The sequence below is a fragment of the Esox lucius genome, chromosome 18, assembly GCF_011004845.1.
Source record: "Esox lucius isolate fEsoLuc1 chromosome 18, fEsoLuc1.pri, whole genome shotgun sequence".
Lineage (NCBI taxonomy): Eukaryota > Metazoa > Chordata > Actinopteri > Esociformes > Esocidae > Esox > Esox lucius.
The window spans coordinates 23,275,846-23,299,377 of record NC_047586.1 but is presented as its reverse complement, the minus strand read 5'-3'; the positions used below and the strand labels follow the sequence as shown (position 1 = coordinate 23,299,377).

Sequence of the window (23,532 nt, the reverse complement as noted above, 5' to 3'; positions counted from 1 at the left end):
TCATCTCATGTCATCGTTTGTGTATTGGGCCCCAGCAATAAGACAAATGGGCTTATAGCTCAAGTGTTTAAGTGTGGCTAAAACTTATTCTTCACAATGGTGAAAAAACACATCTGAGCATTCCTTAGAAAGTAGGCACAGTCACACAGGCCAAACACACACAGGCCAAACACACACAGGCCAAACACACACTTACAGGTAGTAGAGTTTCCCTGCTAAAGGTAGGTCTAATCTTCTGTAGTCAACCCCAGACTCTATAGCCATGGGCTGGCAATATTCCTATACACAGAAAAACAAAAAAACATTCATTTAGAAATGGGGCCATAACCACCATGGCACAGAAGCTAATGTATGTGTGTGTGTCTTTCAGTGAAGTAGAGCCGAGGTTGTGTATGCGTATGATCATTGCCACTGGAGGGAGACACAGGAAACCACTGCAGATGGAGGTATGGCATGCGTTTTAAAGTCTGTCCTAACTTGTAGAAAAGGCATTCTGTCATGTTTTATTTATCTAGCTATCTGCCCCCCTGTTTCCATTGAAGAGGTACAGCGGAGTAGAAACTTCTGCTGCCGAGTTCAAACTTTCCCTGGCAGTATAAAACGTCAACAGGATAAATGTCAGCGAGTGCGACACAAACTATAATCATAATTTCTCCCATTCCCCCGAAAAAAGGACAAGAAAAGAAATGTATATCATCAAACGATGGCCGTGCCAGGCAAATCAGTATTCCATGACAGCTCAGAGCAAATTATGAAATCAGTGAATTTGTGCCACCGGCCTCCTTGAGCTGAGGGATAATTAGCAATCACCACAAAGCAAGGAGACCGAAATACCCCCATTCTTCTCAATCCGCTGTCAACTTCTTATCTCTGCGCCCGCTCACACGAACAGAGTTCCCACTCTGAGCCAGTTGGTTGAATCAGGCTTAATAACAACCTGACAAACTCTCCATCCCCTCGCACAAAAGGGACGTGTCATTTCATCAACCCGAGCCGCGACCTCACCGAGCAGCGCCATGGCCGACGGGTAAATAGTCCCTCCGCCATCTCAGTGTCGCATCGTGCGGCTAATGCCCCCCCCCCCCTCCTTTTTGTCTCTTTGATTTGTCTTTACCTATAGATGCCTGATGGGTCACTCAGAGCTGGTCTTGAAGGGAGTAGAGATGAACAAATATGAGAAAGGGAGTGAGAGCGCTGTGACAGCAACACAATCAGCGAAGATGATGATGATGGCGTCGTCAGTTATTTATAATCAGATGAGCATGAGGCCTTCCAGGTCATTACATGATTACCGACTCAAGGAGTTCGGTAACTCCTCACTCCTCCCTCACAGATTTCGCCCACCTATGTACTCCGCTCCGCCCCCCCCCCCCCCCCCCCCCCCCCCCCCCCTCCCCCCCCCCTCGCCTTAGGATGTTCTTCTCCACACTGCAACTTCTCCGACAACCTCCTGCACGGCATTTTGAACGGTCCTTTCCAGCAAGCAGGTAGTGGTGTAGTCACTGGCGGGACGGCCTGCTACCGGGGAGCAGTAGCCGTCGTTCTCCTGTCAAAGAGCCGCCTTGACAGACATGAGAATCAGAGCCTCTTTGGAGAAAGTCACCTTAACACATGTAGCTACAATACCGTCATTGTCCTAGCTGTCCTCCACTCTCTCTCCCTCTGGACAGCTGTTTAGCATAAAAACGGGGTGGCGTGCCCCCCCCCCCCCCTTTCTCTGCCTGTCGCACCTCAGAAAAAGTTGCTTTTGAGTTTTTCAAAGAGTGCGGTGCCATTGAGCAGCAACAAAAGCCAAGGATAGCTGACTACTGCTGCCTGATGAGGTCCACTCCCTCATTACCAACACCAGAAAACATTTGATGCTTTTTTTTTGTTTGGGCCAGAGAATTGACCAGGCCTCAAAGAACACGGGGTGGGCAGGCTGAAAAAGAGATGGAACGGGGGGGGGGGGGGGGGGGGGTCGTCGTCGCCCATTCATCCGTGTGTGTCTTACAGCCTGTGTGGAGGGAGGGAGTAAAGGGAGGGAGGGATGGAGAAAGGAGAGCCAGGAAAGAGAAAGCTTAAAAACAGCGCCTTTATGCTGGTCCGTCCTGGACGACTCTTCTGACTTCAAAGTGTTTTCACTAACTGGGTAACGACTGAGTTTGTGTGTGGTGAATATATTCAGTCCAGACTAGGCTGGGGGGGGGGGGGATAATGTGAGAACCCTTATTACACCTAATGATCTGCTCCCCTAAAGTGTGACTGCACTGGGTCCTGGATGGTTTGTTCCACGAGGTCGTTCTCACAACCTCCCTGTGCCTCGCCTGCTCCTCTTGGGGAAACATCTTTTGAGAGTAGGGGCCCGGCTTTTGGTGATCTGGGAACCCCCGCCCCCCCACCAGCTTCACTGCTCTGGACCTCACCGCAACTCTGAGCCGGAGCAGGCCGTTACCCTCCCACAGACGCACACAGACACAACATCCTGGACAGTTAGACTGAGTCCCATCTACACCTGGCCACTAGGGGCTCCAATTAACCTCCAGAGAGGATCAGAAACTCACAGAGGTACTCGTATTTAGAGAGATAAAGAAACAGGGGGAAATGAAAAGAGAGACAAAGTAAGAGAAACAGAGGCGAGGGTCAAACTCCAGGGTTTTCAGTGATTCTGGCTCTGCATCATCTATTAACTGGATCGGACCTTCGGTCAGAGGCTTTCCAAGGTGGTCTGCCACACCCAACCAAGCGGACATCCAACTAATATTCTGGGGACAAAAAAAAACTATGAAAGAACATCGGTCTGAATTAATGAAAGGCCACAGAAAAACCTCAAAATCAAACTGCATTACAGGGAAACCAAGTAATGCAAGGCTATATCCATTCTGTTGGATCGCACTGGAAAATAGATGATTTGAACCCCCATTGTTATGGAACGATGATTCATAAGAGGTATACTAAATGCCAAAAGGACAATAGCAGTCATCAATCATCCATTTTCCATTCACTAGGAACTCGTTAGTGGGCGACTCTTCAAAACCCCTCTACGTGGGTCCTTAACAGACGAAAGGCCTTCACTAGAGAAGAACACCGTCCTTTCAGCACACCGCAACTCTGCACTTTCATATTAAATTGTTCCTTTTTTATTTACTCCCCCCCAAAGGTATGGGCTGCCATACATGGGGCAATTAGCCACCACAAAAGATGGATGAGGGGAAAGATAAGTAAAAGGGAAAAAAATGTACTGTATATTTCGCCGGCATCAAAAGAAGACAGAGGAAAAAGTAGTTACGTGCAGAGTCCTGACCTTTGAGCTGCGGGGGGAACGTGGAGCTGGGTAAAAGGAGAGTGCAGTGGCTTGGCCAAGGACAGAAGAGAGAGGATGGTATCTCTCAGTCTTTGTCATTAGCGCACCATAGTGATGTGCTAGAGCCGCGTGAGCGCTAGGACTAGGAGGTGAGTGGGAGGTGAGTGGACAGGCAGCAGAGGGTTTGGCACTGCGGTTTGAGGGGGTGGGGGGTGCTTTTACTCATCAACGCCGGAGAGGGAGGGATTAACCCCCAATACTTCAGGTCAGGAGAGTGGAGAGGTCAGAGGCTGTTTTCACACCCTGACTCACTCGCTGACCTCTAACCTCATCCCCCTCCCCACACACATGCTGACTGTAGGTGCAAAGAGCCAGAGAGATGGAATCATTGGTCCCTTCCAGCTTTAATTCACTCTATTAAGGGTTGCTCGGGGGGTGGAGCCTTCCGCCTGCCCCGTCACAATCCCACCACCCCCGGCTAACATGGCAGGATGTCCAGGACTGTGTGGAAGTGAGCCCCCCCCACCCCACAACCAGATGGCCTTACAAAGGGGTACATGGGTGCCTGAAAGGGAGCGAGAGGAGAGAATGGGCCCAGTAGCATTCTAGGGAGGTGGGCTGGATTAGGAGGGCGAGAGATGGGAAGCGGTTCATTTTTTGGAGTAGGGTGACTTTAAGGCCCTGGTGAAAATCCAAAGTGCAAAAGGTGTGTGTGTCTGGGGGGGAGGTTAAACACTGGAGCTCAGCTGAACCCCAAAGTCTTCATTAAAATGTCCCAAGCAGTTTCTGGGCATCAGCCTGTGTGTGTGTGTGTGTGTTCCCGGTCGCCACTCAACACTTCCATTAAGAGAGTCAATGTCCCCACTTTCATTTCCACTATTTAGGTTTAGAATACCTATGAAAAGTGGAAGAATGTCTTCCTGTTTTCCTCTCCTGCAAAATTCATGATAAAATTATTCGGCAATTATTTATGGTCATAGTCCCTACAAACACCTTGTAATTATCCACGGTGCTGCTGTGATAATGGCTCTACCTGCTTACAATAATGCTATTAAATTGCAAAGCAGTTTCAGAGCATTGCTAGCTTCCATCCACAGTCCTGCCCCCACCCCCGTTCCCCTCCTCACCCGCTCCCTCAACCCTTTCTCTCCTCACTTTGAAATGCAAGCAGGCTGGTTCATTCCCTCCACACTCGGCTGCCCGCTTCCCATTCACATCGTCGCATTCGTCCTGTCTGTCTGTCTCTCTCCCCTACCCGCCCTGATCCCCCACGATCTCTCCCTCTCTCCTTCTTACCCGCCCTGATCCCCCACGCTCTCTCTTTCTCTCTCTCTCTCTCTCTCCCTGTGTTTGTTTGTTTGAGTTTTTTAGCATCTCCAGGTATGATCAAAGACAGCTTTGTGACACCGTGTGTGGTTCTCAGGTAAAAACACATCAAAAAAAGAGAAAATTGGAACAAGACAGACACATCAACAAAGGTGTGTGTGCATGTGTGTGAGAGAGAGTGATGTTAGGTGTAGCGAGAGGTATAAACGAATGAATAAATTAAAACCGATGGAAGAGGGGAAAACTGTCTTTACCTTCAACACGTCGATGAAAGGCAGGAAGGCGTCCCTCTGAAGTCCGTTTTTGTACAGATCTGAAAGAGGAGGGAGGTGCTCTGTTAGCGCTGCTGTTTAGCCCCCCTAATAATGTCATTCTCCCGCCACAGATTGGCACATAAAGTGGCTATTGATGAACTGAAGGATGGGTGGGGAGACAGGACAAAAGGGACAGGGGCAGTGGAAGAAAAATGGATTTCTCTAGCAGCAGCAGGACCTAGCGGCAGCAGCATAAAATTCATTACATTCCCAAACAATGGTGGCGAGAGAAAAGACTCGCGCTTTTTCAGCTCGGACAATGTCCATAGACTCTTGTGAATAGACTTTCCAATTAGCTCTGCTGGAACAAATTACATCTGAAGTAGCATCACTGATAGACCAATAAAATCACAGACATAAACACCCACACGCACACCACACCCACACTTAAGCTATTTTGAGCCACAGATGCAAAATAAGGAGGTATTGCTGTTAATGTTTGGGTTCAATACAGTAGTTAAAAGGTGACAGTGAGGTTAGCCCTGTTTAAAGGTTGCCAAGGTGTGTTTTTAGCAGTGAACACGACTTGGTTCGATGCTAGGCATGACACTGTGTATTGTCAGGGAGGCTTGTCAGCGGAGTAATATTTGAAACAAACATGTTTAAGGAATCCTAAAGTAGAAAGTCATGGTAAAAAAATTGCAACACGATGAAAAGGGAATTTTAACTTGATGTTAGTTGGGTCCTCACAAATAAATTAGGGTTTATTGTTCTTTAAATTTCCATTACAAACTATAGCTTCATTTAGCCATCATTGGAGCTCTTAAATTATAACAAACATTTATGATCTACAAGTATGTCGATACGGCCTGAGTGAATTAGGAAAAGCAAGGCAAAGCAAGTTTTTCTAGCGCATTACACACACAAAGGCATTTTCAAAGCTTCCAAATGCATTAACAACAGAAATAAGAGAGAAAATGCAGAATAAAGTGAAATAAATAATACAATAATAGCCTACGGTAGTGATAAAAACTTACCACAATATTAAATATTGTATGTGTTACACTTATCGTCATCCTATTTTATATTAGGCTTACCTATTATTATAATTATGGTTGTTACTAAGGCGGTTACGATTGTTGTTTTTTGTAATAATGATGGTCTTATTGCCAATCACGCATTATCTTATATTTTGAAGTTGGTTTACATGGTCTCCGACCATACGTGAGTTTGATCGTAAGGATAATGATAATATTGATGAATACCAGCTTTTGTCATCAAATTTGATCGTATGCACGACTCATGAATGAGGGCCACAGTTAGCTGGGTCACTGCAAGACCTGCTCCCAGATTAGTTGAAATGTTGCCACTAATCAATAACTATATTTTCAAATGCTCACCTGCCCCCAGTACTAAGATTTTTGAGCTAATGGAAGTCTGCTGAAGTTTTTAATTAATGTTCAAAGGACAATATAACCAGACACAGTCCAGGAATGGAGACATCCCACTCAAGTACCATGCCCTTTTTCTTTGTATATCCAGACACGGCAAATGCTTTTTGCACACGCCTCACCATATTAGCCATCAATGGCTCATTCTCTCCTGGATCTGTCTAAGTTTTGCTTATCTTCATACTGAACGATTTTTGACTGAACTCATTTAATCAGAGCAACATTCAGCCGTTTTTTCTTTCCTTGCATAATGTGTAAAGAAATAAATGCTGCTGTTCTGACCATTTCAAGAACAGGGAGGGGTTAAGTTGTGGAATGCTGACAGAATGTCCAACATCATTTGAAATAGAGTAACATTTTCCCCCTACAATGGATTTTGAGACAGTGACACAGAGGCGGGAGCTAGGGCACCTTCCCCGTGTATCCTCTTTTATCAACAAGCTTCAGCTCATTTGATTACTTCAGTGCTGCCAGCTGTTCCGGGACATCAGCTGTGACACACCACTTCGTCCATGACATATTCCATGAACTTCTGATACACACTGCGGATTATTCTAGGTGTTTTGGAAGCTCTGGGCAGACTGACCAAAGAAATGGTCTCGTGTCAGCAAATCACTGACGGGATGGTTCTTTCCTGTTTTCATTAATTTTTTTATATTCTTTGTCACCAATGTCTGTTCCCTTTTAACTTTCGGTTGTTTGTTTACATTTAAAAAACTTTCTGCATGATTTCCCGTTGGCGTTATGGGTTCAACATGAATATCTGAAACAAGTGAGTGAAATCATACAGCCTGTATACACTGATCCTGGGTGAGTGAGACATTCAATCCCGTTTGAATGTATTCCCTGAACTAGAATGGGTGGGCATGGTGACTCTGGCACAATCTAGTGCCTCAATCTTGGAGTGATGTATTCAGCCCATCTCTGCCTAAACAGGACTCGTAGCTACACAATTACAAACAAAAAGCAGATGGAGAGCTGGGGAGTGTATCATCAGAGCAGGTCCCTTCAGTCACACCGAAACTCTGTGATTGGGACACGTGATTTTCTCAAAGAACAACCACTTTAACAGTTTTAATCATATTAACTTTCAAGTTATTGTGATTCATCACTGTCAGTGATGAGACCAACCATAGTCTGACAGATGCATTGTGGGAGGTACAGTCATTGGTGATGATGGAAAGTCTCAAAATGTGCTAATCTTCACATGTTAATAAAACACGGGAATAGACACTCTTAGCTGGGAGAGTTTGTGTGGTAGTACATCTGGTATGATGATGTTAAACTTCAGCTGTATATGCCATCTATTGAACACATAACCTTATTTAGTTCCGTATGATAGCCTAGCTAGTGCCGTCTTATGTGAAGATCAATACAGGAGGAATCCAGATTTTCTTTCATGTTGTCTCTGAAGGCTTAGTGCTCCATTAGCCATCTAATTAAAAAACAAAACAAGCGTCTCGATCAAGCGCGTGTGGTGTGACGCTTTGTTCTTAATGGCTGGTAAATGTCAGACAAGCTTGTCTTTGTTTATTAGAGAGAGCGAGAGAGATATACCCGGGTTGCATTCAACTCAAAAACCCACTCAAGTGCAAAGACATCGATGATGCCGAGGAGAAAGAGAGCCAATGTCATGTCTTTATCTTTCCCTCCACTCTTGCTCTCTCGCTCTCTCAGACCACCTTGCTCACTTAACACTAAATGGAACATCACAACCCCGACAAAAAGACTGGAGGGATTAAAGAGTTTACATGGCTTGTTTCACGCCAAGTGTATCAGATCATTATTCTTTGATCAGGGGCATATAGCAGACTAGTTCGTAACAGAGATATTGTAGTTCAAGGGAGGATTTACATTTAGCTACATTTTCGTTAGCAGACGCTCCTATGCTCGTCCAGTGATACATTTTGATATTGTCTGTCTGTGGGAATGGAACCCAAAACCCCTGTGTGGTGATCACTGGTCTCCATTGACACTGAGCAAGCATCTCCAACAGTTTCCTCATTAGAATTGCGTCCAATACGAAGAGAACTATTTGCAACAGAATGAAACATGGTGAAACATCCTCCACAGGAACCCAGCCATTTAAATTTCAGTTGCACACCTTTTTGCTACGATCCACCACTGAACAAACCCCGGGTTTTGACAGTCTCCTTGACCTTCTCTGGCTACCATAAAGCCATACAGCTCTTCAGTATCAGTCCATGACAATTGACTTTAATTGCATTAAAAGGCTGTAAAATGTGTCCGCGTGGGGAGGATGATATCCATCCACCTGATATTGGACACATCTGCTTACTTGTAGAAACTGAATGCGAGAGGAACACTGAGAGCCTCACAATGTGACCGAACGTCACAATGGAGTGGGCGCAGCAGGAAAGTTGAGCTTTGCGCAAAGCAAACAGGTTGGACAGGACGTGAATCAGAGAGGGAGGTCTCCAATGATGCAGAGTTAATTACTGTAGGTTTGACCTTTTCTTAATAAAAAAATGGCACCTAGTGTATTGAGCTGTGTTGCCGCACAAGCTGACGACAATGTGTGAGTGGGATTGTGTGTCTGCGAGTGACAGCCATCCAAAATGCAGGTAAACTCTGGAAACAAGTAGAGACGCTACCGTTGTCCAAAAGTAAAGACTGAATTATGTAACTCGAAAAGGTGCAGCGGAAACCCCAGTCGCACAGCATCTGTAGTGTCTCCAAGGACCCAGGCTGTGGATGAACATTGACCTTACCGTCAGGTGGCCTGTTGGACGTAGCCACCACCACCACTCCGGTCCTGAACAACGTCTCGAACAGCTGCTTCAGTATCATCGCGTCGGCCACGTCTGTTACCTGAGGGGAGAGACAAAAAACCAGAAAAACTTTGCTTTAATAGGCAAACATATAATGTGCCTTGTTGTGTCCAACAAGCATATTGTGCGTTGGCGCGTGCGTTTAGGTAACCACATGTCAGTTGAGAATGAGCAAATAATCTCCCGCGCAGATTGGCTTCGTCCACGTCACAATTTCTTATCCAAATCGAATAATTTTATTCATGATGCTTCATAAACAAAAGGCATTAGCTAAATGTGAAATCGTCTTCACGCCGCCAAGTTAAAAACTGAGAGAGATCAGAGGATAAAAGGACATCAGAAAAAGATCCTAACACAAGGAATACGTAAACAAAGGGGGAATAAAAAGGATTAACAACTGCTAATGACAATTCTGTGGCCCTGGTCGTGGCCAAGCATGCACGCCCCTACACCTGGTTTTGAATGGTCAGAGCGGCTTTCTGTCGAGGACAAGTAGCCAAGCCAACGAGCTAATCAACTCCGACAAGAGCGAGAGAATGAGAAAGAATAACAAAAAAAAAAAATGAATATGAACGGGAGCCACAATGGCAGACAAAGCGACTCCACAGATGGCCGCACACAGGTGTATGAAGTGCGTGCATTCGTGTGTGTCTGTGTGTGTGTGTGTGTGAAAGACAGAGACAGAGATTACTTTGTGAAGAGGGCTACTGTCCCTGAGAGTCCACTGGCCCACACAAGGCCTCAACTGTCATTATCCAAAAGCACAATGGAACAGCTGCCTTTTCCGGCTCCGACACTGACAACCGCATGGCAGTACAGTAAACACGCCCGACGAACAGCTGCCTTTTCCAGCTCTGAAACTGACAACCGCATGGCAGTACAGTAAACACGCCCGACGAACAGCTGCCTTTTCCAGCTCTGAAACTGACAACCGCATGGCAGTACAGTAAACACGCCCGACGAACAGCTGCCTTTTCCAGCTCTGAAACTGACAACCGCATGGCAGTACAGTAAACACGCCCGACGAACAGCTGCCTTTTCCAGCTCTGAAACTGACAACCGCATGGCAGTACAGTAAACACGCCCGACGAACAGCTGCCTTTTCCAGCTCTGAAACTGACAATCGCATGGCAGTACAGTAAACACGCCCGACGAACAGCTGCCTTTTCCAGCTCTGAAACTGACAACCGCATGGCAGTACAGTAAACACGCCCGACGAACAGCTGCCTTTTCCAGCTCTGAAACTGACAACCGCATGGCAGTACAGTAAACACGCCCGACGATTGCGCTACGAGGACGTCGACAAACGTTGCGAGCAACTGACTGACTAGCTTGGCGTTGCAGTGAAACGTTGGCACATTTCCGTCCCCCACTCCGCGACGCCATGTCAGGCTGTGGACCTCGTCAAAGATAGGGGGAAGGCATACGACTGCCAGACCCGGAACGTATGGCGGCTTTATTAGCCTGGAGGGTCTTCAGCGTTAGCGCATCAACCCTTCTTGCCCTCCGCCGAAGCTCCATTAGCATCCGAGCTAAAGCCTACGTTTAGCCACAAGGCAGCAAGAGGCACTCTACTCACAGCGAAGAGAAGGCACTCGTGCTTGCGTGAGAGTGTGTGTGTGTGTGCGTGTGTTTGTCACATCCTCATGAAGCCAAGGAGCCTCCGTCTCGCCGTCTCACTGAATAGGCCTCATTTCCGCTAGCCTCTGTTTTTTTATTTTCATTACAAAAGAATCATTTAATTATGACCTTCTATCCAACCTGTACTTGTTTATTCATGGGCCCTAAACACGCCGCACACTCCAAGGGACGATATTGATTGCTGAGAGAGAGTGCTAGAGAGAGGAAGGTTTCCCAGGGGAGAAGGAAAGGAGAGGGCTAATACACGGCACTTGTGTGACACAAAAAAAAAACGGGGCAATCGCCGTCGATATTCAAATGAGCATCCAATTACTCCAGCGGGGAGTCATTTTATCGCCGCGTTGCACTCAGTGCCAAATTAAGCCTCTTTTGATCTTACACCTCTTTAAGTGCAGCACAACTCAACCTACCAGGGATTTCACAGATAGGCCATCCCACTGACAGACGGTCTGAGACAATGGGAGCCTTGAGCGCTTTCTCCCCGCTCTCTCACCTCTCCTCACTCTCTGTCTTTCCCTCCCCGTCTCTCCATCCCTTGCTTGCCCTCGGGCTTCCTTCTCAATGCCGGGTATTCATTAGAGAAAGACTCGGAGGGGGGACAAAAGGGGGGGGGGGGCTACAAATTACTGATAATGGCGCGGTGCTAATGAAGAGAATGGAGAAATGTCATTAGCATTTAAGAGGATAAGATCCATCTGACCCGCTGCCGCCGCCAGTCGCTTTCCAGCGCCACTCACTTAAGGAAGCAGGAGAGTGCGACTGATACCCACATAGCCTCATTTGCATGGCTGAGTGGAGGAGGATGCTGATTGGTATGGACCCTTAAACCCCCCCCACCACCTCCATTCTATGCTCCTTCCCTCCCTCCCCGCCGTCCTGTTGTTTATGCATTACAAACAACGACACACGTGTGTTGTCTCAGTTCGCCGGTAGCAACAGTCGACGAGCAAAGCCAGGCGACCGTAAACAAAACAAATCAATGGGTCTGCGGGAGAAGAGAGTTCACATTCTGAAAAGGCAGGATGAAACGAGCCGCTCTTCTCCCAGCCAGATGAACCCTGGGAGCGAACCGTGGTAGACACCGCTGCCTGCTGTGACCTTTGACCCCCCGTACCGACAAATTATAATCATATCTCCACGTCTTATTGTTGCTAACCCAGAACCAAGGTTGTACGCTTCTCAGTGTAAATTACACCTAGGTTGCACGACAGAGACCCAATGTGAGTGCTTATAATCTTGGGACATTGTCGATTTCAAGCCGGATTCAGTGTAGTGAACCAGGCATTCTATTTAGGAGACATTACTGAGGTCTTACTGAAGTATTAGTCATTTGACCACAAGGCAGGGCTCCTGATGTAGAAGTATGGAAAACACCTGAGGGGAAACATTAGAAGCTAAACTGATGTGGGAGACAACTGGTTGGTTGATTATGTCAGTATGCTGAGTTTGTTAACGGTTAAGTTTCACACTCCAAGGTTTTTGCATTTTGGCAGGTGGTGGTCTAATTCGCGTCCAGGGAACATCACAACTGTTAGTATGTTTGGGAAATAAAAGTATTTTACAATCGTTGGATGCTAATAATAGGAGGCGCATATGATCCAGGAAAATGTGTGGAGATGAAGGTTCCACCATGTTCTGAAGACACAGAGCCAGGTGGAATGGTATACTGTAACTCTGTTTCGGTGCCTGATTGTGCCCAAGTATGGCTGTACAGTGCTGCTACATTTAAACAAACCACTAGGTGGCTCCAGACCTGTTTAAGAGAGTCAATCCCTCATGACCGTAAGTCCAAAAAGGAACGGGAAAACGAATGTGCCTCAGAGCCATTCTGAGGGTGATGTAGCCTCCTAGAAGAGATTACTAGAAGAGCAATGTTCATGTTTTTGAAAGAATTCCCAATGCTTCTTAGGCACAGAAAACCCTGATGACTAATTTGCCCGTCGGTTTTATTCGTCTGTGCAGTCAATGGTTGAAGAGAGCGCCGCTCGTTGTATTGCGCCTTTTGTTGTGCTGTTTGTCAGTACATTCTGTGTCCAAAAACATCTGCTTGAGTCACCTCAAGTCCTCCTCCTCCTCCTCCACACACATACACACACCTGAAACTCGTCGAAACACAAGAGGCAGGTTTCATTGCTGATCTCCATGGCAACCAGCAAGATAGGGTCATAGGTGAACATTTTCCCTAGCCTCCGTTGAGGCGTGCTTTGTTTCCTCTGGTGAATCCCTGTATATAAAAAAAAAACACATTACACAAACATTACCCACAAACATCTAAAAGCACACCTGTATTTTTGGTAGTGGCAGCAGTAATTTCATATGTGCACAATGGTAAACAATTACAGAATGGCATCAGGACAAGTAGACACTGAGGTAAAGATAGCATAGAGAATGTAGGGAGGTGTTAAGACTAGCTCAAAGTCAAACAAACAAACTTCTAACAGCTGCGTAGGGAAATTTTATTATCTGAAAACGCATGCAGGACAATACTAACTTTGATGGACATCCAACGTGAAGCTGTTGAAATGGACCCTTTTCTTGCGAATGTTATCCACATTAGAGAAGAACATATCCATAAGCATGGTCTTCCCTGTGCCTGGAAGTCCCCAAAAAGATAAGAAAGAGATACATAGATCATATAAAGTAGCTACCACTGTTAGATAAAGGCCCTGAAACACATGGCGATAACGTGCAGTTAGCTCGCCAACTCAGCATTAAAGTGAATGCTGCCAAGTGTTAGCTTTCACATACTGTATGAACCAACTGACCTAAATGTAATGCGTAATTATCTGTAGCCTTCTGTTTTCACAAATAATTTGCCACTGGTCACTTACAACTTCATTACCAAAAAAGTTGTGACACGGCATAAAATGGAAATAAAAACAGAATGCAATGATGTGCAAATCATTTATTCCTGTATTTACTAGAAAATTGTACAAAAGACAACATTTCAAATGTTGTAACAGAGACATTTTATTGTTTTTGTAAAAGTTGGGACAGGGGCATGTTTACCACTGTGTTGCATCACCTCTTTTAACAATATTCTGTAAGTTTATGGGAACTGGTGAGACCAATTGCTGTAGTTTTGAAAGTGAAATGTATTCTCATTTTTGCTTGATATAGGATTTTAGCTGCTCAACAGTTCAGGGTCTCCTTTGTCATATTTGTATTTCATAATGCACCAAATGTTTTCAATGGGTGACAGGTCTGGACTGCAGGCAGGCCAGTTTATCACCCAGATTCTTACTATGGAGACATGCTGTTGTATTACATGGAGAATGTAGTTTGGCATCATCTTGCTGACATAAGCAAGGCCTTCCCTGAAAAAGACGTTGTCTAGATGGCAGCATATGTTGCTCCTAAATCTGTATATATTGTTCAGCATTAATGGTGCCTTCGCAAATGTGACCCATGCCATGTGCTCTAATGCACCCCCATACCATCACGGATGCTGGCTTTTGAACTGTGCGCTGATAACAAGTAGGATAATCCCACTCTTCTTTAGTCCAGAGGATGCGGTGTCCATGATTTCCAAAAATAATTTCACATTTTGATTTGTCAGACCACAAGACGATTTTCCAATTTGCCTCAGTCCATCTTAAATGAGCTCAGGCCCAGAGAGGATGTCAATGTTTCTGGATCTTCTTATTATATGGTTTCTTCCTTGCATGGTAGAGATTTAACTTGCATTTGTGGATGCAATGACGTACTGTGTTTAAAGGCAATGGTTTTTGGAAGTGTTCCTGAGCCCTGAGTGATTTCCTGAAAATTGCAGCCATCCAATATTGGTTTTTAACCTTGTGCCTTGCATACAGAGACTTCTCCAAATTTGTATTTTAATGCTATTATGTAACGTAGATGATAAGATCCTGAAATTCTTTGCAATTTTACATGTCATTCTTAAATTGTTGCACCATTAGCCCACACTGTCTTTCAAAGAGTGGCGAACCCCACCCCATCCTCTCTTCTGAACGACTCATCCTCTCTGGAATGATCTTTTAATACCCAATCATGTTACTGACATGTTGCCAATTGACCTAATTAGTTGTGTGATATTCCACCAGGTTTAGCATCTTTTTGAAACGTGTTGCTGGCATCAAATTTAAATTTGATATGTTATCTTTGTACAATTTTCTATTGGACATAGGGTATAAATGATTTGCACATCATTGCATTATGTTTCTATTTACATTTTACGCAGTGTTCCAACGTTTTTGGAAATGGGGTCTTGCATGAAGCTAAGATGACCATTTATGCTGATGGTTCCACATTATACATGTCAGCTACCAAGGAATTATCTGAGACTCAACAAGGAGTTACGCTCAGTGACATAATGGGCTATTAACCATAAACCGGTCCTGGGCACATCTAAAATGGAAATATTGTATTTGGTTCAAAATATGGCCTAAGAACTTATCATAAACTGGAGTTCTGCATAAAGTTTGTGAGCAACTTGAAAAATATGACCTCCTACAGGGTAAAATGTATATTTTGTCATATTGACAAAGCTATGAACATGGAGGGAGGTATGTCTGTTATAGAAGATGTTCTTTGTTTTTAATGCAAAGAGCAACTGTACTAGTGTTTTATGTTCTGGTCCCGTCATGATTACGGTCTAGTAACAAGGTCAGGTGGAGCAACGACCAACATAGAAAAAAAGCTGTATTTGGGTGAAAGCCGACCATCTTACAGTGGTACGCGTTCCCGGAGACAGACCCTCCTACAGCGGTACGCGTTCCCAGAGACAGACCCTCCTACAGCGGTACGCGTTCCCAGAGACAGACCCTCCTACAGCGGTACGCGTTCCCGGAGACAGACCCTCCTACAGTGGTACCCGTTCCCAGAGACAGACCCTCCTACAGCGGTACGCGTTCCCGGAGACAGACCCTCCTACAGCGGTACGCGTTCCCGGAGACAGACCCTCCTACAGCGTTACGTGTTCTCTGAGACAGACCCTCCTACAGCGGTACGCGTTCCCGGAGACAGACCCTCCTACAGCGGTACGCGTTCCCGGAGACAGACCCTCCTACAGCGGTACGCGTTCCCAGAGACAGACCCTCCTACAGCGGTACGCGTTCCCGGAGACAGCCCCTCCTACAGCGGTACGTGTTCTCTGAGACAGACAATGTCTCCACAATGTTCAGTCTCTGACATACAGACATGTTCGCCAATGGTTCCATAGTCTGGAAGCAAATCTGACAGAACTGCGTACAAGTAAGAAATGTTAGTCAGTTTAAATGTATCAATTTCATTCATGAATGCCCAATTAACTATTAAAACAGCCAGTGGCAAAAGAGGATTTTCAGGATAGAGACAAGAGGCTATACTGACATTAGACAAAACGACAGCTCTGTGGTGTAATGGTTAATGACACAGTCTTTCAGATGTGTGACCTGGGTTCGAATCTCGAGAGGGCATCATTTTTCTATTGTTTCTTGGTATATTGTTTAAATTAGTTCAGTCAAACTTACTTTCTGCCTGAGTAATCTCTCATGGCAGATCATTCCTCTGACATTATGCATAACTGACTACTACTATCATGACTATCATACTGACTATCATATTCAATGTTAATGGTCTGAGTACAGTGACAATGTATGGTGTGTCGGGTGCTGTATGTACACTGAACAAATTTATAAACTCAACACTTTTGTTTTTGTCCCTATTTATCATGAGCTGAACTCAAAGATCTAAGACTCTATCTATGTACACAAAAGGCCTAATCCTCTCCAATATTATTCACAAATTTGTGTAAATCTGTGTTAGTGAGCACTTCTCCTTTGTCGAGATAATCCATCCACCTCACAGATGCTGATTAGACTGCATGATTATTGCACAGGTGTGCCTTAGGCTGGCCACAATAAAAGGCCACTCTAAAATGTGTAGTTCCATCACACAGCACCACTGGCCATTTTAACAGTGCATTAGCCAGTAATAACCTTTACCAGTATCTACTAACTTACTGGAATATTCATAAGAATTGAGCAATTGCTAGCAAGTCTGACAAAGCAATTTCATGGCATAGGAACGTATTTTTTTTGTTCATGGCAAAACAACATACTTTTTTCTTTCATTCGTGAATTACATTTATAGAATAACTATCAATAAAGGCGATGATTAACTTTTTCATCAAGTGAAAAAACAAAAGAATCGTGGAATCTACCAGAAATAATATATGTTGTTGCTCTCAATAGATTTGAATGTAGGTCTTCCATATGAGAGACACTGTTGTTAACCACTACGCCACGCCATTACAGGTTCCAGCAGTCGCCAGACTCCATTGAGGATTGTGTTAAATAGGCTTACTAGTATCTACTAACTTCATAGGAATAATCATAAGAATTGAGCAATGACTAGCGAGACTGAAGATGAACTATTCCATGCCAGAAATAGTTGCAATATAACCGTATACAGTTTCAGTTAAGGCTTAAGATATCGTAACTATGTTGTTAAGCCAGCAAATGTGTTTGTCTATCCTGACCCAAAACACATGCAAGGATGCATACTTCGAAAATCCACCAGAAACAGAAATATAACCATACACTGTTAAATTTCAGGCTTACTATAATATAGATACTAACGGTTTTAGCCAGCAAAGTTTTCGTCTATAGGGAATAATACATAACGCATACTTCGCTTCGCCTGCGAGGAGATACGAACCTATAGTTCACAAGTCCGCTTCTCTAACCACTATGCTATTTTACAAGGTCAGTCAGTCAGTCAGTCACTCAGTAAGAGACATTCGCTCTTCTTAGCTGGCTCCGCTTACGCGGTCCGGCAAAAACACATTGTATCACAGTGCCTAACCCCTACATAACGCATTACTTATTTTAACTGTAATAATATGATTGTATATGGATAGTGTGTAAATACATTTTAGTTGTTTCATCATATCTTGCAATAACAGACTTGTATTTCTATATTTTTTTATGTATTTAAATTGAATAGAATATAATCAATAGTATACTGTCATGTCTATAACTGTCATATGTTTGGTGTTTTATAAGGATTCCAGGAAGACAAACTGTTGCATGTCCAATATTGAATGGGGATCCTAACAAACTAAACATCTGATTAACTGGCAGATGTGTTCTAACTTGTGAATGTGTTTTAACTGGCAGGTAATGTGCGGATGTGTTTTACAGCGATGGCCCAAAGAATCAACTAATCCATTTCAAAATGGCATCAATGTGAGTCAGAGTCACATAGTATAATAATCATCATGAGGTAGGACTCATCTAAAACAGAGTTTTGGGGGACTTGTGATCAGGATATAAGGGTCAGGTTTTGATTTTGACAATGTCCACTTGCCCACTGTCCAATGGCATAAAATCAAGTCATTTTACTTCACCAATACTTCACCAAACCCCATAATTTATTGTCAAACTGCGCAACTGAATCCTAATCATCTTAAACATGGGGGTAATGTGTTTTAACCTACATATGTGTTTAAACATGGATAATGTATTAAGTTGCAGTGTTCCAACTTTAAGATATTTGTTTTAACTTGCAGATGTGTTATACGTTAGTGATTATGTGTTAGAACCTGCAGATAATGTGTTGAGGTTTGTGTAACAACAGATCTTTACCTACATCCCCATGGATATAGAAGCCTCTGGGTGCGGGCAGCAGGGGCTCCTCCTACGAATTAAAAATAAAAATCAGTCAACGGTCAGCAATAAACATATTTCAAATATTCCATGTATTCTTGTTACGATCTTGACAATACAGCTACGAGCATTTTTATGAGAAGGGTCATATCTAAAAAAGGGCAGGAAATCACTAAGTGAATGACTTAAAGAATCTAATTGTACTGTAAGTATATGCCTATGTAACATAAATTAACTGAGCTATTCATTACAATATTATTGTTTGAATCCATAATAACAGCCAGGGTTAGCCAAGCCACTGACTAGTACAGTAAGGCTTGGACAGCAAGCCTACTGCCTAACAGCAAAACAAAGGACTTCTAATCAACACGAGACAACAGGGTTCCCACGAAGAAACACATCGTCAACTGAACAATGGGGGGATTTGTCCGGAAAAAAAACAGGGAGAACTGCAGAGGTTCACCTAAGGTCTTGCGGAGGTCTACAAACTCATCGGGCTGGACTGGCTAATTCTGACACTGAGGCATTAGTGTGGCGGGGGCGTTTAGTCGTTACTGAATTGCCCTGATTTCATTTAAAACTCACAGTCATAGGTCAACCTGATTCTTCACAGTGTCCCAGTTTGCTACTTGTTGACTAGGTTGTTATGGAAAATGAGAAGTGTTCTTCTCAGACTACTTCGGATAAATAAAGTTGTTCATGAGCCGTGAATGATTTTTGGAGACGATTTCAGTTTGTCTGCAGTTTAGCAGCAACATTAGTCAGTGTCCACTGCCCTTCATGAAGAGCCAGACTCTCATATCACAGGACAATGGCTGATTCACTAGCAGGGGAAAATAAAAACACCCCCCCCTCCCTTTCCTCCCATCCCGCTGTCCCGTTCCTCCTCTCCTCATCTTGTCCTCTCCTCTAGCTCTCCCTCCCTCCTTCTCTCCCTCCCTGTCCTCCACTGGGGTGAAATGCTGAAAGACTGTGTGTGACTTCTAGCTGACTTCCCAAGCTGCTCTCTGGCACCGCGGGCAGGACATAATTGTCGGCGGTGGCCAGCGACCATGTTGTGATGCTACGGCAGAGTGGAGAAGTACAAGGAAGGCCTTTCCGTGGTCTGTTGGCACCATCTTCATGGCCCTCCGCTCGGAGCTCAGTTGCCCATTTTCACCAGGCCTGTTCTCATCCTGCGCCAGCCCTGGAGCAGAGAAAACCCCGCGGCCAAAAGGTTCACATGTCAACACGTCAGTGTCAGAGGTCATGAATCTTTGGTACCAACTCTGTTTTTACATTCTATTATTCCAGCGCCCGTTACAATCATTAGAAAAGAGATGGGCTCAATGAGGATTTGTTGTGACGGTCAGATATCTTAAGAACATCATGTACAATCAACCAGTCCTAGTACATGGGATGATCAATTCATGAGACCCAGTCTGACTTGAAAGGGGGTGGCTCATTTCTAAACACTACGCTATTGTTAGCCACTACAAAAACACGCCAAATCGGGTCAATTTTAAGTCAAGTGTAGGCTCTTCATAGCCAGTCAGAGGACAATGGGCAATGAATGCAGACAGAAAGAGCAGACACCAGCATGACCTGGTTAAAACCAATGTAATTGCATAACTCTAGTCATAGTGTGTGTGTCAGACTGAGGAACAAGGATGAAAAGGAGACAGGGTATTGGGGGAATAGCACCCTAGTATTTTCAGTGCAGAATCAAAAGCAAAAAGCAGGGGGGGTTGTACAAAACAATAGGGACCCCCTCATTACTGCTCAGGGACGATGAGAGATGGAGAGGGAACCAGGGCCACCCCAGCAGGAGGTCTCTCCATCCTGCCATCCAAAACAACTCCTACCCCCTTCTGTCTGTGTGCCAGCCAGACCCTCACAATCCTATCCCATAGTATACCTGACCTACAAAACTAACACACAGCAAAGCTGAGACATGTGGTCCAAATTCCACATTTCAAAAACTGCCAGGACTTACACGACAAAATAATAAAAAATGTTTTTTCCCTTTACGCAGGCTATTAGACTTTTATTAACAATTAGGCCCATCAATTGCCCAATTAACAATTACTCAGATCATCAAACATATTTAAAACATTTCCGTGGAAAATGCTACTTATCTTATGACAGCGAAATTCTTGCAATAAGTGGTCATTATGATCAGTGTTGATTTTGGGTTTATCGTACCAGCTCTCAGCATTAGGATAATTGGTGTACAGAGAGAGACTGAAGCAGGCATATCACACATAATGTTAGTGCACTGTTCCATTATAATGTCCACTGAACATCTCTCTATTGGCTAAGAGTCCAGGCAATATTCACTTAATAAACATTGCCCAGCACAATCAAGTTATTGAATGAACGCACAATGGTGACCTTCAACTAGATATGACTGGGTCTAGTAATAGACTTTAATGTTGTGGGTTCAGCTGAAGGCGTTATGGATCAGCTAGACTACTTTAAAATAATGGAACAATGGGTTTAAAAAAAAAAAAAAATGTCTGTTGGGAGTTTGTCTCTGTCAACAGACGTGTTGATTTCAACCACTGCCTTATGACTGGCAAAAGGGATTTGTACACAGAGCATATTGCTTGCTTGTTTTGTACATACTGACTATCGTTCAGTTGTACAGCAGTCAATCCCTTCACACTGAATTGGGTCTTGAAAGTGTTTCATCAACATTCTCACCGATTCACATAGAGCCATTATGTTCTGACAGCGAGCCAAATGTCAGGAACATTATAATCAAGTGACTAATTGCTTCTGTTTGCTAACTAGGACACAGTAGGGGGAGAAAACAAGGCTCTTGCCAGCACTGGAGAATACTCGACTTAGGCTAGTGATAGAAATGAGTGGAGTGACGACGAGTTACTCACTGACAACTCAGCATCGGCCATTATATTTAAAGTAATGGAGGAAGGAACTTCCATCAAACATTTACTGGCCATGGTTGCTACCCAGTGGAAAAACCTTTCAGCATGTTTAAAGAACGTCACATTGCTATATTCCAACCCCCCACCCCGGTTTGGCACACACCTGGCTCAAAATTAGGACCTCTATTTCACAAACCAGTGTCCTCCCTGAAGCATCAGCACCAATGGTGCTCCTCAAAAAAGGAAAACAATTCCCTGGCACGGGTGTGGACATTTAAGGTTGAATCATCCATGTGTTGCATCTCCGCACTTATATTGACTTAACAGGAAGCCCAGGATTGACCTTCAAACCTGAGCACAGTAGTGGACACGGGTCACGGCACCTATATAAAGGGGGATGCTGCACTGCTGCTTTAGCAAGTGCCACTCGGGACCTCACATCACAAACACCTTCCCCAAGCGTCTTTACAGCTCAAAAAGCTTGCATCAATTTGTTGCATTAGCACATCTAGTGCTCAGTGTAGCTCATTTGGTAGAGTATGGCGCTTGCAATGCCAGGGTTGTGGGTTCGCAGAGGGGTCCGTGCGTATGCACTCACTACTATGAGTTGCTCTGACAAAGAGCCCCTGCTAAATTCCTTAGAGCCACTCTGGTCACATGATCCTCTATCTACAACCTCTTTCTAGCTGCAACATCCCACCTTGCAAACCAATCATTGGTTTAGGAGACAAAATAAAAGTGAGAATGGGATTGTGATTGGTGGTGATATGTCTGAGACAATGTGAGATCACCTTATTAGAACAGTATTTTTGGAGGAGCTTAGCAATTTCAATGGGGTGATCATGTGACTGGAGTGCAAGATTCTAAGGTAAATTTTCCTTGCCATAAGCTCCCCCCGAAATTTGACATCTACAGCTTTAACCCTAAACTGCCACACCTGATTCAGTTAGTCAATTAATCACCAAAATCTTTCAGTGGATGATTCTGTTGCACCAGTTAAGGGTTAAAGTAAATGTTTAAAAAAGTCATAGGGGCTGAGAAGAGATTTGGGAATGCCTCAAATGATCCCTACCTCTTCTGTGGGAGAACCATCTTCCTCTGGTTGGCTCAGTTTCAGATTATTTGAGTTACTGTCTTTTCCCTCCTTCACTTTTGGCTTGGGTGGGGCCAAGTAGATGCTGTTGGTATAACTTTGTAAGGTTTTCTGCAGTTGCCCCAATTGACGAATGGCATGTCTTTGCTGAGGATCCTCCTTTAGAGAGCCGCATTGTATGAGGCTGTCATAGTGCTGCTCAATAGTTCTGGTACAGACTGGAACGTCTGGGTTCAAGGGTGTTGACAACGTGGATGGACTACCTGTGCTGGTCGCGTATCCTGAAATAGAAAGATGTTAACATAATACAGTGTACAAGGCAATCAATAAATATAGTGTACATAGAAAAAAATATATAACATTAGTACTGTGTGCTTAGGTTACTGGCTTGCTAGGTTATTACTATATAAGTATCTTAGTATTATCATAGTCATTACCAGAAAATAGCGTAGAGCAAACACCATCTGATCAGTAACTCAAAGTTGCTGGAAAGAAACCTAGCCTGCAAGGTAAACATCACTCTGTCTTTGAGCAGGACAGTAAACCCGATTGCTATTGTCCCTCCGCTAAATGACAATTGAGTGGACTTTTTGCATTGCCCAGCTAGTCCAACTCTTGCTGCGGTCAAACGCTACACGTCAAAACAGGTTTAAACAAGAAGCTATCCGTTCAGTCACACGCAAAGGAGAAGTTTAAATGTCTTTGAAGTATTTAAACTAGTCAAATATATATTGAAAACATTTTACACGGACAACATCACTCAGACGAATTTACAAGTTACAAATACACAATTCCTGTATATTTATCGAAGACAATACTTTGCTAAAAAAATTATTATTGGAATACATTATTTTTTTAATAATTTGGTAATTGTAATGTGTGCCCATCTGATAAAAGGCTATTTACAAGTACAGTGTAAAGGACAGATTGAGGTGTGCTAATGGCTATGCATGTTATCTAACAGGTAAGCTTGCTTACAAAACCATGTCATTTGTCTGAATGATATCGAAAGGAAAGTTTTCACCAAATGTCGAAGAACTAACCTTTAGCAGTGCTTCTCGTGGGATGCCAAATTTTGTTTTGAAACGTGACTTTCAGTAAATATGTAAATACAACATTACATCTTGCTGCTAAAGGCGTCGCCATCTTGATTCAATAGTGTCAAACTTTATTCATAAACAGCTATGGTCACCTGTACAGTTATATATGTTTATT

General features: G+C 44.0%; 1 protein-coding gene across 4 annotated transcripts in view; it reads right to left on the bottom strand.

Annotated features, from left to right (window-relative positions):
• afg1lb (AFG1 like ATPase b) overlaps positions 1-23,492 on the bottom strand; it is a 32,910-nt gene extending 9,418 nt beyond the window's left edge. The window contains exons 1-8 of one of the 4 annotated variants that reach the window (XM_020056400.3): positions 23,361-23,492; positions 22,297-22,598; positions 18,334-18,385; positions 13,239-13,340; positions 12,844-12,971; positions 9,047-9,146; positions 4,864-4,922; positions 197-279 (exon numbers count right to left, since the gene is read on the bottom strand). In XM_020056400.3, the coding sequence (XP_019911959.1) occupies positions 197-279; positions 4,864-4,922; positions 9,047-9,146; positions 12,844-12,971; positions 13,239-13,340; positions 18,334-18,385; positions 22,297-22,598; positions 23,361-23,463 (929 nt within the window). In that variant the 5' untranslated portion in view covers positions 23,464-23,492. Of the gene's footprint in view, positions 1-196; positions 280-4,863; positions 4,923-9,046; positions 9,147-12,843; positions 12,972-13,238; positions 13,341-18,333; positions 19,541-22,296; positions 22,599-23,360 lie in introns of those variants that run through there. The other 3 variants (XM_010882134.5, XM_010882136.4, XM_010882137.4) reach the window with 3 other exon arrangements.
• Between the last annotated feature and the right edge of the window lie 40 nt (positions 23,493-23,532).